The sequence below is a fragment of the Gobius niger genome, assembly GCF_951799975.1.
Source record: "Gobius niger genome assembly, chromosome: 6".
In the NCBI taxonomy this organism is placed as follows: domain Eukaryota; kingdom Metazoa; phylum Chordata; class Actinopteri; order Gobiiformes; family Gobiidae; genus Gobius; species Gobius niger.
The window spans coordinates 11740590-11755768 of record NC_136857.1 but is presented as its reverse complement, the minus strand read 5'-3'; the positions used below and the strand labels follow the sequence as shown (position 1 = coordinate 11755768).

Here is a 15179-nt window from a genome sequence, read left to right as displayed (position 1 = left end):
TCTTTTTCAACAAAATGAGTCCGCAATATTTGTTTCAGAGCTTTCAATGACAAATCATCTCTACTTTCCAGATAACTTCGCAGTTTTGTTCCTGGAATAATAGCTTGAAGGACTGCATCAATAATTTCGCATTCATCATATCCCTTCTTTAATGCTTTTGTAATTTGTCTTTCTAGACTTGCATATCCCAGCTTATCCGTTTGATTATGTTCACCAATTTGTCCATTAATTTTCAAGTCTTTTCTATACATTGGGTGAACAACAGTTTGAGTTCTTTCAGACAAATTATTAGCGGCAGTAAGCGTGGTGGCAGAGGTGCGTGGTCTTACCACAGGTTCCGTGTTGCTGGGCGCAGTACCGGCTGTGTCCGCCAGAGGGCGGCGTGGCGACGTGGGACCAAACGTAGACAGCGTTTTTCTCAGTTCATCAATTCTGTCATGTATTTTCAATAACAATGACATTCCTCCATCTTCAAGCGACGTGACATCCTCACACTCCAAATGCTGCAGAATTAGCCTTCTCAATTTGCGAGGTGAGTTTTTTTCTTCATCTTCAACATTGATTTCAAGTGTAGTGCATATTTTAAGAAGTTCCGAAGCAGGTAAGGCAATTAGCTTTCCCTCGATTTCTTCCAGCATATTTTCCCATTCAGACACTTGTTCGTTAAAGTCTGGCATGATTGGAAAGTCTTTTACCTTGGCTTTGATCGTGACTTAGGGTGGGTTGTGTCGTCTTCCTTGACCTCGCTTCCGTTAGCATTAGCTCCGTGATAGCTTCGTGTTGGCGTCTCTCGTAGCGTATTCCACTCACGAATATAGTCCACACACGCGCTCCAGTAGCCACAATCCACGGTAGCGGTCCAGGTCATCCACAAACTTAATCCAACCGGGCTGAAACACCAAGATTTTGTTGCCCCCTCGAAATCACCAGGGAGAATCAGTTGGCTTTTCAAAGTTTATTTCGAGCTCAAATATTTACAGAAAAGAAAAGGTAAACATAGGTCCCCTGTGAATAAAGGATAAAATAGTTTAGCGTACTATGGATTAAGTTAAAATGGACAAACAGATAAAACGACACTTACACGTCCCAGATGTCACAAGGCTTAGGCCACGGCCCGACTACTGCGCCACAGCTTCTGCCCTGAGGCTGTGGGCCTAGCTCTTTTAAACTAGCATAGACAGGTCACGTGATGGACGCGCTTCCGGTTTCAATTAATAAAAGACAGTGTTTAATTTAGCAAAAAGATTAATAAATACTGTTATTTACAGTGAACCATTTACCAACAATAAGAAAGCGCTTAAATACTTTGTCGAAAATGGGCTGACAACACAAGTTTAAACTGATAGACTTTAATGTGTTTAATGTCAGACAATACTCTAATTATGTGATGCATCATGTCATTAAAACCTTAAACTAGATAAAGCAGAACACGCATACAAGCATTACAGCTTCACTCCACATCATCAATAAAGATAATGCCTTGTCACGGCAACAGAAAATGCTGTGTCATGGTCAAAAATGCCAAGTCATTAGGTGTGTTTAAGATGAGCGAGGCGCTGCAGGCGGCTGCAGGCGAGCGGTGCATGCCGGTCAGAATCGCTGTGACGCCACCTGTGCGACGGTGCCCGTATTCTCGTGAGACCGAGGCGGCTGGAGCGCCTTGGGTAGGCGAGCGAAGTTGCTTTTCTCCGCCTCGCTCGGCTGGCTGAACTACAAAGGCCAAAGGGATTGTGGGAAATGAAGTGCCGTAAACACGTACGCTGACAGAGGACTGACAGATGATTGGATATGAGTTGTGTTTAGATCGGAGACGTGTTGCCCTGACGCTCCGCAGCTCCTGCATCCTCTTTTCTCATCACCAAGATCTACTTACATCTGCAGAAATGCTTCAGAGTCTTCATATTTGACAGAAAGTGCCCGTGTGTTCAACATATGGCCTACATTTAAATATGCATAAGTTTATTATTCTAATCCCAAACTGTAAGAGGAGAGTCTGTTATTTTAGCTGTAGTGATGGGGCGTCTGTTCTGGTGTGTGGGAGAAGCAGAAATGTGTTCACAAACTTTTAAAATAGTTTTATTCCCAACTCTTTCTAACAAACGCGAGACGCTGCGTGACCTGAGGCTCTTCTCTGATCTCGGGGCTGAGATGTGTCTGCCTTGATTAGAGGCGCCTTTCTCCGCCCTCTGACGCCACCGCCTGGTCTCGTCTGGAATCGAGGCGAGGCGCCTATTGTGCCAATTACATGAGTTAGCCTTGGCACATGGACCACGTGGCAAAATGTTTGAGGCCATTCTATAGATCGGGTTAGAGCCAGTGTTAATTTTGACAACATATTTTATTTTTAGTCTTTTGACTAAAATGTTTATTACTAATTTAATTTTAGTCAAGATTTAGTCAAAAAAAAGTTTCCATTTTAGTCTAGTTTTAGTCGACTAAAATTGCATATCAATTTAGTCGACTAAAATTAAAACTAATTTAGTCGACTTATATTTATAATATTCATTATAATCATATTTAATCTTGTTCCTCTGCTTCATGGAGCTGCTTCCACATGAATAAAGCTCAGACCTGTTCATTTGGCAGTGAATTTAAATGATCTGAGGCTCTTTCAGACGGTCAATAGAAGTTTGGATGATTTTAGTCTCTCCTTTTCATTTTTACTTAGTCTTATTTTAGTCGACTAAAACATCTGGACATTTTAGTCATAATTTTAGTCTCATGAGAAACTTTTAATTTAGTTTTAGTCCAATTTTAGTCGGCAAAAATATCACTTTGACTAAAATTAAGACTTAATATTTTAGTCGACGAAATTAACACTGGTTAGAGCTATCAGGAAAGGAAACACCTGGAAACAATTGCATCACTTTATTTCCCTATTCCACCCTTTCAATTGTTTCTGAAGTCTGCAAAAGAGATACATTGACATTACATAAAGTAAAGACACAACTGCAACTGTGATACATAATTTAATTAACTTGGTGAGAAGTCAAATCTCACCTGTTCGTTTAAGAAAATGTGTCACCAAAGTCCTTTTTTTTTCTTTTTTTAACTGTGGTTTCTGTTTTCCCTCGTGTTAAAGCATTTGACAGGATTCATATGTTTCTATGGCGACGGGAAACCCTTCATGTCATGGAAAGAAACATAGATCTAACTTATCAATAGATCTGACATGGCAGCTGGTAAAGAAGAGAAGACAAATGGCGCACATAACAAAGGAGAACCGGTTTTTCCATAGCGCCCTCTATTGCCCTGAATAAAGAGGACAGTCCGAATTTGCCACGCCCCCTGTGCTCTGTTATATATCCAGGACAGCATAGCTTTCTTTCGCAGCTTCAGCTCCATCTCCTCCACCACTTATTCTCCGTCCATCAGCGCCTCACCTGTCTCTGCATCTCACCTGCATTTGTCTGCATTTACGAGTCCAGAATGACACTGACACTGGCTTACTGGGACATCCGCGGGGTAAGTGTGCATGGCTTTCTTTTGTTGCAAAACTAGCTTTGCCCTGTGCAGCTTTTTAGGCTACAATGTAACCTCTTGCAAGTTGGTATTCGCGTATTATTTATTTATAGCCTTACCTCTGTGGCCAACACGAGATTCTTCATCGAGTGCTGCTTCAAACTCCAGGAATAGCGACAGCGGGTCCTCACAGACTGGTTGATTAAAATGAAAGTTCATAAATGTTATGCAACGACGTCCACGTGCGTCATTTTTCAACTTGGTACCAGAGCTATCGCATTTTAGTCTTCTTTGACTATGTGTAACTTCTGTTTTTGTTTTTGCTTTGTTTTCAACTCAATAGCATGAGAACTGAAGTTAAAAATGAATGAACAAAGCAAGTAAGCCAGGTGTTATGACAAAATTGGTCCTCGGGTTTTGCACCCCACAAGTGCATAAAACGGGAAGTTAGCCTATGCATGTTTTTATGATAAAGTCTGAAAGGATTTTTAAATTTTGAAATTGGCGTTAAAGACAATGAAAACTTTAGATCTATACTCATGGCGGTTCTCTTTGTGTGAACGGGCACGCCCACTTCTTTCTCTGGGTAAGCTGTCACATGAGCACTGATCGCAGGTCTCAGTGGTATTATAGGCGTTATAGCGGCCCATACGGCAGATATGAAGGGAAAAGACAATCGTGACAGACAGCACAGAGCCAAAATTTAAAGTTTGAGCGGCCTGTTATCAATTGTCTTTGTCATGTTATATCATCATCTTCTTCATCATCATCATCCATCATCAGCTCATGTAAAGTCACCAGTGTAGAGGCATTATTTCTCTTGGGATTAAGGCACGTTCTGTCTTGTTTTTGCACTAGTCCTGAATGTAAACTAATCCTATGCCTTTGTGCTTCTTGTAGCTTGCTCAGCCCGCTCGCCTGCTGCTGGAATACACCGGCACCAAATATGAAAATAAGATGTACAGCTGTGGCGAAGGTAGTAACGCACAACTTCTGATACACTGCTCCAAAACGAAAATAAAAAAATACAATCAGGCAAGAGTCCGCAGATAACCATGGGAAGAGGTCAGCTGAACAAATGAGGCCTACAGAACGCAAATTAATGATCAGGTCCAAGTTTACAGTTTGTCTGTTTCCTCATGGCACATTGATATTTCAGGATGGCAATGTCGTAATTCATTAGTCCTGCCCTTAGCTCCATTTATGAAATACAGTATATAGATGTGTCACATCAAAAATGACTGAAAGTCTATTGTGTCTTAAAGGAATAGGCCACCGTTTTTACATACTGAGATATGTTCTTACCTTAGCTTTGACGAGTTCTTTAGGACCTGTCTGATCTTCCCCCGTGCCTTCAATTACGTAAACACAGCGCAGACGGCGTTAGCATTTAGCCTCTCCCTCTCTCCACTATAGCTCCAAAACAGGTCAAGATAGAAGCTGCCAAGCTCTTCCACGTTTTCCCTATTTAAATATGGTTACGTGAAGTGTTCCACTACAAAGTATAATTACACAAAATTAAACAATGTGGATTTTCTAAGCGGATAAAAGGGGGAACTATAATGTAAGGCGTAGTAATACCAGGAGTAGTTTGGCATCCACACAGTAAAGTGAAGATTACTGCGCAGTAAAATGAAGATTACTGCACGGATTTCGAATTTAATTTAATTTTGTGTAATTATACTTTGTAGTGTAACACTTCACGTAACTATATTTAAATAGGGAAAACGTGGAAGAGCTTGGTAGCTTCTATCTTGACCTGTTTTGGAGCTATAGAGGAGAGAGGGAGAGGCTAAATGCTAACGCCGTCTGTGCTGTGTTTACGTAATTGAAGGCACGGGTGAAGACCAAACAGGTCCTATAGAACTCTTCAAAGCTAAGGTAAGAACATATCTCAGTATGTAAAAACGGTGGCCTATTCCTTTAAGTGGGAAGAAAAATCAATTGATGGAATATCAAACCCTGGTCAAAGAGTTTTAGGTAAAGTCCTTTATTTTGTGCCACTTGAACGTGGCGCATTGGACAAAATTAGAAGAACTGAACCCGCTCTCCTCCCTAACAAAGCACAGTGTCATATACAGTTAAATCCAGGCAGTGCATCTTCATCATCTTTGAGACAAATTCTGCAAACTTAAGCTCTATGTGTCCCACAGCTCCCAAGTTTGACAAAAGCTGTTGGACTGATGTGAAAGATACCCTCGGGATGGATTTCCCCAATGTAAGCGACTTTCTCAATATTTACTTTTATTTTTGAAGAAGTAAACCAAAACACTTTATTGTCACTGCAGCTGCCTTATTTGAAAGATGGAGAGCGCAAGATCGTTCAAAGCAATGCCATCATGAGATACATCGCCCGTAAGCACAACATGTGTAAGTGTTCATTCATTCACCCTCAGACAGCAGTCACACTCTAAAACACCACATTCACACTCCAGTGAGTTAACAATGTAAAGATAGTCGGTGACAATAAAATGCCATCTAATTGTTACTGGTCTGTATCCTGATTGTTGTCATAGGTGGAGAAACTGAAGATGAGAAGGTCAGAGTGGACATTATTGAGAACCAGGCAATGGACTTCAGAAACGGTTTTGTGATGTTGTGCTACACACATTCTGTATGTTTTTTTTAATTTTTATGTGGAGATATTGGATAAATAAGTGAATAATATCTGTTATCAATTGATTTGTTTTATGCGTTTTTTCAGAACCATGACAGTAAGGCAAAAGAATACAAAGAAGACAAACTGCCGTGTTCATTGAAGCAGTTCTCTCACTTTATGGGAGACAGAAAGTGGTTTGCTGGTGATAAGGTATTATTCACTCTTAGTCTCCCTCTTGCACGTTCACATACAGTTTGCGGCAGACACTCTGTAATATGAATGTTTTGTTTATGCAGATCACTTTTGTGGACTTCCTAATGTACGAGCTTCTGGACCAGCACCGCATGTTTCACCCGAGTTGCCTCGATAACTTTAAGAACCTCAGTGATTTCCTTGACAGATTTGAGGTGAGTTTGAATCCGATGGCTCTGCAGGTTCATATTCAGTGGTCTGAATCAGTATTCTTTGTCTTCAGGCTCTGCCCCAGATCGCTGCTTACATGAAGTCCGACCGCTTCATGAAGACTCCTGTCAACAACAAGATGGCCAAATGGGGGAACACAAAGGAGTAAAAGACCAAACAAATAAGTAAAAGCAATTAAAAAGATTTGTTCATCAAAACATGCCGTAATAAACTAGGGAACGAGTTGGTTGTGTTGTGTGAAATTGATCAAAATTATGTAGAGAAGTAAGATTATTTTGGATTTTGTAAATTGAAACATTTGTATTTGACATTTTTTGGGAGAAATAAAGCTTAATACAGACGTTTTTGTTGCATTTTTCAAAATGACAATGTGGCACCTCATCTTGCAGCAGCGTTTCCCAACCAGGGGTAAGAGGAAAGTCTACTTATTTGATCTGCAATTTACAAAACAAACACCCAAAGATCGAAGACATTCTAGGGGCTATTTCTCAGTTTGTCTGAGCTATTTGTCAGTTAACTTTTTGTTTTATTAGTCACACATTTTGAGTTGTGCAATTTCTACCTTCTTTTTTGTTTCCTAAGTCACCTATGTTTTATTTATTTTTATAATACGTTCTCTAAAATGCGAAGTTAATTCTAATTTGTTTATTTTGTGCTTTATTTTGTTTGGTTATTCTACATTTTCACACCAAGGGGATATAGGGGAGTAACGCACAGTCCAGCACGCACCTGGGTGGGCTAGTGGGTTTTTACCAGTAGAGTAGGAGAGGCAGCAAGTAGGCCTTAAATATGATACTTTGCTGTTCGCCATCTACCGGTAATCTGGAAATAAACCATTTTGAAAACTAAGTTTGTTTGGACTTTGGACTCTTTTGAATGCTGCTGCGTAAAACCAAAACCCATGATGCGTCTAAGAAGTGTTTATTTGAGTTAAGTCCTAAGTTTGGTTATGCCTAAATTTGAGTTCCCTTCGTTTTTAGTAGACACATAATCACTACAGACATTAATTTGTAGACTTTGCCCTGAATTATGAGGGCAGTCCATTGTCACGCCCCCTGTGCTCTCTTATAATTCTGCACAGTATGTAGCTTTCTTTCCTACCGCAGCTTCAGCTCCTGCTTCTCCTCATTCTCCGTCCATCACCTCACCTGTCTCTGCATCTCACCTCACCGCCGTCTGCAACTACGAGTCCAGAATGACACTGACACTGGGATACTGGGACATCCGCGGGGTAAGTACGCATGGCTTTCTTTTGTTGCAAAACTAGCTTTGCCCTGTGCAGCTCTATAGGCTACAATGTAACCTCTTGCAAGTTGGTATTCGCATATTATTTATTTATAGCCTCACAGCCTTAACTGTTGCCAAATTGTCAAGATTCTTCATTGAGTGCTGCTTCAAACTCAAGGAATAGCGACAGCGGGTCCTCTGAGACAGATTGATCAAAATGAAAGTTATAACTTCACAAATGTTATGCAACGAAGTCCACGTGCGCCCTTACTCAACTTGGTTCACGAGCTGGCACATTTTAGTCTTCTTTTCCTATGTGTTACTTGTTTTTGTTTTGCTTTGTTTGAAACTTAATTGGCTGCATGAGCAAAGCAGTTAGGTGTTAGGACAAAATTGGTCCTAAAGCTTTGCACGAACACGAATGCAGAAAATAAGAAGTTAGCCTGTTCATTTTTTTATGATAAAGATTGAAAGGATTTTTAAGATTATAGAAATTAATATTTAAGACAAGGATAATTACAGATCTGCTCATGGCAGTTTAATTGTCATCACTTTGTATGAATGGGCAAACCTACTTTCTCCGGGAAACCTGTCACGTGATCGCAGGTTTCAATGTTATTTTATGGCAGATATGGAGGAAAAGGCCAAGACAGAGTAAATATTAAAAGTTTGGGCTGCCTGTAATAACATTCTCACTAATGCGGAGTCATGCTGTCTTTGTTTTGTTTAGGGTATAATAATTATCATCTTCAGCTCATGTGAAGTCAACAGTGTATATCTAGGCTATAGGCCTAGTAGGGTGGTCCTTAATCCCATGTACGGTTTCCAACCGTGGATTATTTATTTAAACTCCAACCCCTGAATTTAATAGTCACGAAAACTCTGAATCTGAATTATCGATCAAGCCAGGTTTAAATTTATGGTTTTATTTTGTTACAAAGACTTTTTCAGAAGGGATTCTTTCTTTTCTATATTTTCATTTCAAATCATATTTGCTTTATTCACTCCCAAATACAAAGCATCTCTAAGGGTTCCCGGGGGTAAAACTTCAAGGTCGATGAGGCAGGGGTAAATATAATTCATTGAGAGTATTGAAGCCAGTGGCCCTGTGCCACAAAGCCACTAGGATGCACCAGTTTGGTAGAAGTTTCAGACGCGTGTTTCCTTCCTAAATGAGCCCAATACTCAGAATATGTGCAGCAAAATGTCCTTTATTTCCTCATGTAACATGGTCAAAAGACTGTTTCTCCTCACAAGTGCAACACATCACAGCCTGATTACACCCTTTAAATAGGCAGAGATCACACCCTTAACCCTGTAGTGACACCTATAGGCCAAGTGGTACTTTGGCCACTACAGAGAGAAAAAATCACCAGGAGAGTTTTCTGTTTTAAGGACCACCCTAGAGTAGAGGCAATATTTCTGTTGGGATCTTGTTGTTGCACTAGACATTTGCACTAGTCCTGAACGTAAACTAACCTTATGCCTTTGTGCTTCTTGTAGCTTGCTCAGCACATTCGTCTGCTAATGGATTACACCGGCACCAAATATGAAAATAAGCTGTACAGCTCTGGCGAAGGTAACGCACAACTTCTGATACACTGCTCCAAAATGAAAAAAATATAATCAGTCCGCAGATAACCATGGGAAGAGGTCAGCTGAATAAATGAGGCCTACAGAACGTAAATTAATGATCAGGTCCATGTTTTTTGTTTGTCTGTTTCCTCATGGCACATTTACATTTCAGGATGGCAATGGCTGAATTCATTAGTCCTGCCCTTAGCTCCATTTATGAAATACAGTATATAGATGTGTCACATCAAAAATGACTGAAAGTCTATTGTGTCTTAAGTGGGGGAAAAAATCAATTGATGGAATATCAAACCCTGGTCAAGGAGTTTTAGGTAAAGTCCTTTATTTTGTGTGACTTGAACATGGCGCATTGGACAAAATTAGAAGAACTGAACCCGCTCTCCTCCCTAACAAAGCACAGTGTCATATACAGTTAAATCCAGGCAGTGCATTTTTTGAGACAAATTCTGCAAACTTAAGCTCTATGTGTTCCCACAGCTCCCAACTATGACAGAAGCTGTTGGTTTGATGTAAAAGAAAAGCTTGGGATGGATTTCCCCAATGTAAGTGACTTTCACAATATTTACTTTTATTTTTGAAGAAGTAAACCAAAACATTTTATTGTCACTGCAGCTGCCTTATTTGGAAGATGGAGAGCGCAAGATTGTTCAAAGCAATGCCATCATGAGATACATCGCCCGTAAGCACAACATGTGTAAGTGTTCATTCATTCACCCTCAGACAATCATCAGTCACACTCTAAAACACCACATTCACACTCCGGCGAGTTAACAATGTAAAGACTTTCAGGTTTGTGTGCAGACACTGTGTCTCTGAAACCATAATAACAGGACATTTATTGCAATGAAGTGACAATAAAATGCCATCTAATTTTTACTGGTCTGAATCCTGATTGTTGTCACAGGTGGAGAAACTGAAGATGAGAAGGTCAGAATGGACATTATTGAGAACCAGGCAATGGACTTCAGAAACGGTTTCACGATGGTGTCCTATTATGTATGTTTATTTTTTATTTTTTTAGATATTTGAAATGTGAGAATACTGGATAAATAAGTGAATGATATCTTCTATAAATTGATTTGTTTTATGCGTTTTGTCATAACCAGGACAGTAATGTGAAAGAATACAAAGAAGACAAACTGCCTTGTATGTTGAAGCAGTTCTCTGACTTTATGGGAGACAGAAAGTGGTTTGCTGGTGATAAGGTATTATTCACTCTTAGTCTCCCTCTTGCACGTTCACATACAGTTTGCGGCAGACACTCTGTAATATGAATGTTTTGTTTATGCAGATCACTTTTGTGGACTTCATAATGTACGAGCTTCTGGACCAGCACCGCATATTTCACCCGAGTTGCCTCGATAACTTTAAAAACCTCAGTGATTTCCATCACAGATTTGAGGTGAGTTTGAATCCGATGGCTCTGCAGGTTCACTTACAATATACAACAAGATTATTTACAGCAATATCATTTGTTTTAAGGCTCTGCCCCAGATCAAAGCTTACATGAAGTCCGACCGTTTCATGAAGACTCCTGTCAACAACAAGATGGCCAAATGGGGGAACAAAAAGGAGTAACAGACCAAACAAATGAGTAAAAGTAATGCATGCCATAATGAACTAGGGAACGAGTTGGTTGTGTCTACTTTCATAACCCAAAAATGTCTACTTTTTGTAGAGTTTTGCCTGATCAAGTAAGTTTATTTTGTAATTTGAACCATTTGTATTGTACCAAACATTTATTGGGAGAAATAAAGCTTCTTGCTTCTTGCATTTTTCGAAATGACAATGTGGCATCTCATCTAGCAGCAGCATTTCCCAACCAGGGGTAAGAGGACCCCTGGGAGCTCCTGAGCCATCAGCACCTTAAAAGAGCGTAACACTTGGGTATAAGCCCATGCAACAGAACTACTGGGCCTCAAATCCTTGACAAGTAAAACTATGTCAAGGATTTGCCCCCACGGATGGATGGATAGTCACACATTTTGAGTTGTGTAATTTCTACCTTCTTTTTTGTTTCCCAAGTCACCTATGTTTTATTTATTTTTATAATATGTTCTCTAAAATGCTAAGTTAATTCTAATTTGTTTATTTTTTGCTTTATTTTGTTTGGTTGTTCTACCTTTGCACACCTTGGGGATATAGGGGAGTAACGCACAGTCCAGCACGCACCTGGGTGGGCTAATGGTTTTTTACCAAGGAGTAGGAGGCAGCTGGTAGGCCTTAAATATGATACTTTGCTAGATAATGCTAGTCTGGTAATAAAGCTTTTTTGAAACTTTAAGTCTGTTTGGACTTTAGACTCTTTTGAATGCTGCTGCGTAAAACCAAAACCCATGATGCGTCAAAGTGTTTACTGTAGTTAAGTCCTACGTTTGGTTTTGCCTAAATTTGAATTCTCTTTGTTTCTAGTTGACAAATAATCACTACAAACATTAATTTGTACACTTTTCCCTCTGGGCAGTCCATTGTCACGCCCCCTATGTGCTCTTATAATTGTGCACAGTATGTAGCGGTCTTTTAGCTCCTGCTTCTCCACTCATTCTCCGTCCATCAGCACCTCACCTGTCTCTTCAACTAACTCACCTCACCGCCGTCTGCAATTACGAGTCCAGAATGACAATGACACTGGGATACTGGGACGTCCGCGGGGTATGTATACATGGCTTTTGTTACAAAAAAAAAGCTTTGCCCTGTGCAGCTTTATAGGCTACAATGTAACCTCTTGCAAGTTGGTATTCGCATATTCTTATTTATAGCCTTAACTCTGTGGCCAACACGAGATTCTTCGCTGAGTTCTGCTTCAAACTCCAGGAATAGCGATAGCGGGTCCTCCCAGACAGATCGATCAAAATGAAAGTTCATAAATGTTATGCAACCATTTCCGTGTACTTTTGCGTTCATTGCGTTCATTTCGGTGTTTAAAGCAATATGCAAAAAAAAAAAAAAATAGTTTTTATATATTTTTTGTACTGTTGACTATTTTGTTTTTTTTTCATTTGTCTATATAAGACATTCACTCGATGATAGACACTGCCAACAAATAAAATACAGCTATTTGCCTTAGATCTTTTCTGCGACAACTCGAATACCCAGAAGTGAAACTGTCTTGATTAGAAGAATAGCGCAAATAAAACTTTAGTAGATCTGAGTGTGGGATTAAAGATAAATTCCAAATGCTATTGACCCGCGATCAGCATCTGGCTTTCGCTCTGCTCACGTTCACAAACACTTCGTGCGCTCTGGCCATGTGACGTGCCGTTTAGGCAAGGTTATTCCAGGAGATGTGCCCTGTGCCAAATGTGCACAGGGCGTTCTGTGGACATAGCGGGGCTCGTCTAAGATAAGATAAATTAAGATAAGACAATCCTTTATTGATCTCACAATGGAGAAATTCACTTGTTGCCATCCATGCGCACTCAGACTCCGCAGTGCGAGGACAATGCTAGACTGGCATAAACAGATGCGTAAAGATGCCCAAGGTACAAGGGCCCGCGCCGACCTATTGCTATCTGAAGCCATCAGATCCTGGGTGGAGTGTTCGTTCTGTATGTAGGTTACCTGTTGTTCATTTAAGCCTTCCTACGCTGTCCAGCCTGCTGATGCCATATCTGCCTCATGACAAACACCCACCAGCCCATGCTTTGGCACGCTTTACGCATCTGTGTCTGCCAGTCTGGAACAAGCAGCGCCACTTGTAAGGCTCTCAGACGCCCAGACACACTGGCCACGTTTTCTACGCGTTTATGAACCTGTTCTGTGTAAAAGTATTTCCTTTTTGACGCGTTTTGACATATACTGCATTGAAAGTGAATTGGAGCGTCCACAGTGAGATGTGCGTAATGCGCGCCAGGGGCAACGCACAAGATTCTCACTCCACAAATACAAAGCATCTCTACGGGTTCCCTCGGGTAAAACCTCAAGGTCGATGAGGCAGGGGTAAATGTTATCCATTGAGAGAAAAAATCACCACCCTAGTGTATAGGCAATATTTCTCTTGGGATTAAGGCACGTTCTGTCTTGTTGCTGCACTAGACATTTGCACTAGTCCTGAACGTAAACTAACCTTATGCCTTTGTGTTTCTTCTAGCTTGCTCAACACATTCGTCTGCTAATGGATTACACCGGCACCAAATATGAAAATAAGTTGTACAGCTGTGGTGAAGGTAACACACAACTTCTGATACACTGCTCCAAAAAAAAAAAATACAATTAGGCAAGAGTCCGAAGATAACCATGGGAAGAGGTCAGCTGAATAAATGAGGCCTACAGAGTTAAAAAAAAAGAAAATAAAAAAAAGAAAACTAGAAGAACTGAGCCCTGAAATCAACAAATGTGAATGTACAGTCCACTCTCCTCCCTAACAAAGCAGTGTCATATACAGTTAAATCCAGGCAGTTCATTTTCATCATCTTTGAGACAAATTCTGCAAGCTTAAGTTCTGTGTGTTCCACAGCTCCCAACTACGACAAAAGCTGTTGGTTTGATGTGAAAGAAAAGCTTGGGATGGATTTCCCCAATGTAAGTGACTTTCTCAATATTTACTTTCATATTTGAAGTAAACCAAAACATTTTATTGTCACTGCAGCTGCCTTATTTGGAAGATGGAGAGCGCAAGATCGTTCAAAGCAATGCCATCATGAGATACATCGCCCGTAAGCACAACATGTGTAAGTGTTCATTCATTCACCCTCAGACAATCATCAGTCACACTCTAAAACACCACATTCACACTCCAGTGAGTTAACAATGTAAAGACTTTCAGATTTTCAGGTTTGTGCGCAGACACTGTGTCTCTGAAACCATAATAACAGGACATTTATTGCCAATGAAGTGACAATAAAATGCCATCTAATTTTTACTGGTTTGAATTCTGATTGTCACAGGTGGAGAAACTGAAGATGAGAAGGTCAGAGTGGACATTATTGAGAACCAGGCAATGGACTTCAGAAACGGTTTCACGATGGTGTCCTATTATGTATGTTTATTTGTTTGTTTTTTAGTTGAAATGTGGAAATACTGGATAAATAAGTGAATAATCTCCGCTATAAATTGATTTGTTTTATGCATTTTGTCATAACCAGGACAGAAATGAAAAAGAATACAAAGACAAACTGCCTTGTATGTTGAAGCAGTTCTCTGACTTTATGGGAGACAGAAAGTGGTTTGCTGGTGATAAGGTAATATTCACTCTTAGTCTCCCTCTTGCACATTCACATACAGTTTGCGGCAGACCCTCTGTAATATGAATGTTTTGTTTATGCAGATCACTTTTGTGGACTTCATAATGTACGAGCTTCTGGACCAGCACCGCATATTTCACCCGAGTTGCCTCGATAACTTTAAAAACCTCAGTGATTTCCATCACAGATTTGAGGTGAGTTTGAATCCGATGGCTCTGCAGGTTCACTTACAATATACAACAAGATTTTTTACAACAAAATTATTCGTCTTCAGGCTCTGCCCCAGATCAAAGCTTACATGAAGTCCGACCGCTTCATAAAGACTCCTGTCAACAACAAGATGGCCAAATGGGGGAACAAAAAGGAGTAACAGACCAAACAGATGAGTAAAAGTAATGCATGCCATAATGAACTAGGGAACGAGTTGGTTGTGTTGTGTGAAATTGATCAAAATTATGTAGAGATGTAAGATTATTTTGGATTTTGTAAATTGAAACATTTGTATTGTACTACATATTTTTTGGAAGAAATAAAGCTTAATTAATGTTTTTGTTGCATTTTTCAAGATGACAATGTGGCACCTCATCTTAAGGGGTCCCGTGAGGGTCTCATGAGCCATCAGCAGTGGGTACTTGAAATTATTTCAAATTTAAAATAAGCTGAAACCTGGGTGTAAGCCCATGCAACAGAAC

At 40.1% G+C, this 15179-nt stretch overlaps 3 protein-coding genes across 3 annotated transcripts; all 3 read left to right on the top strand.

Annotated features, from left to right (window-relative positions):
* The first annotated feature begins 3320 nt into the window (after positions 1–3320).
* On the top strand, positions 3321–6825 carry LOC306964259 (glutathione S-transferase Mu 5-like). Its single transcript, XM_079558252.1, has 8 exons — positions 3321–3465; positions 4363–4438; positions 5616–5680; positions 5751–5832; positions 5979–6076; positions 6167–6271; positions 6358–6468; positions 6537–6825. Exons 1-8 carry the CDS (start codon positions 3430–3432, stop codon positions 6630–6632), a joined length of 669 nt encoding a protein of 222 aa, XP_079414378.1. The 5' UTR covers positions 3321–3429; the 3' UTR covers positions 6633–6825.
* Positions 6826–7614: 789 nt separating this feature from the next.
* Positions 7615–10909, top strand: LOC306964777 (glutathione S-transferase Mu 4-like). The gene is made up of 8 exons (XM_079558929.1): positions 7615–7715; positions 9215–9290; positions 9782–9846; positions 9917–9998; positions 10209–10300; positions 10411–10509; positions 10596–10706; positions 10787–10909. Exons 1-8 carry the CDS (start codon positions 7680–7682, stop codon positions 10880–10882), a joined length of 657 nt encoding a protein of 218 aa, XP_079415055.1. The 5' UTR covers positions 7615–7679; the 3' UTR covers positions 10883–10909.
* Positions 10910–11810: 901 nt separating this feature from the next.
* Positions 11811–15033, top strand: LOC306964778 (glutathione S-transferase Mu 4-like). Its single transcript, XM_079558930.1, has 8 exons — positions 11811–11956; positions 13395–13470; positions 13761–13825; positions 13893–13974; positions 14191–14282; positions 14389–14484; positions 14571–14681; positions 14762–15033. Exons 1-8 carry the CDS (start codon positions 11921–11923, stop codon positions 14855–14857), a joined length of 654 nt encoding a protein of 217 aa, XP_079415056.1. The 5' UTR covers positions 11811–11920; the 3' UTR covers positions 14858–15033.
* Positions 15034–15179: the final 146 nt, after the last annotated feature.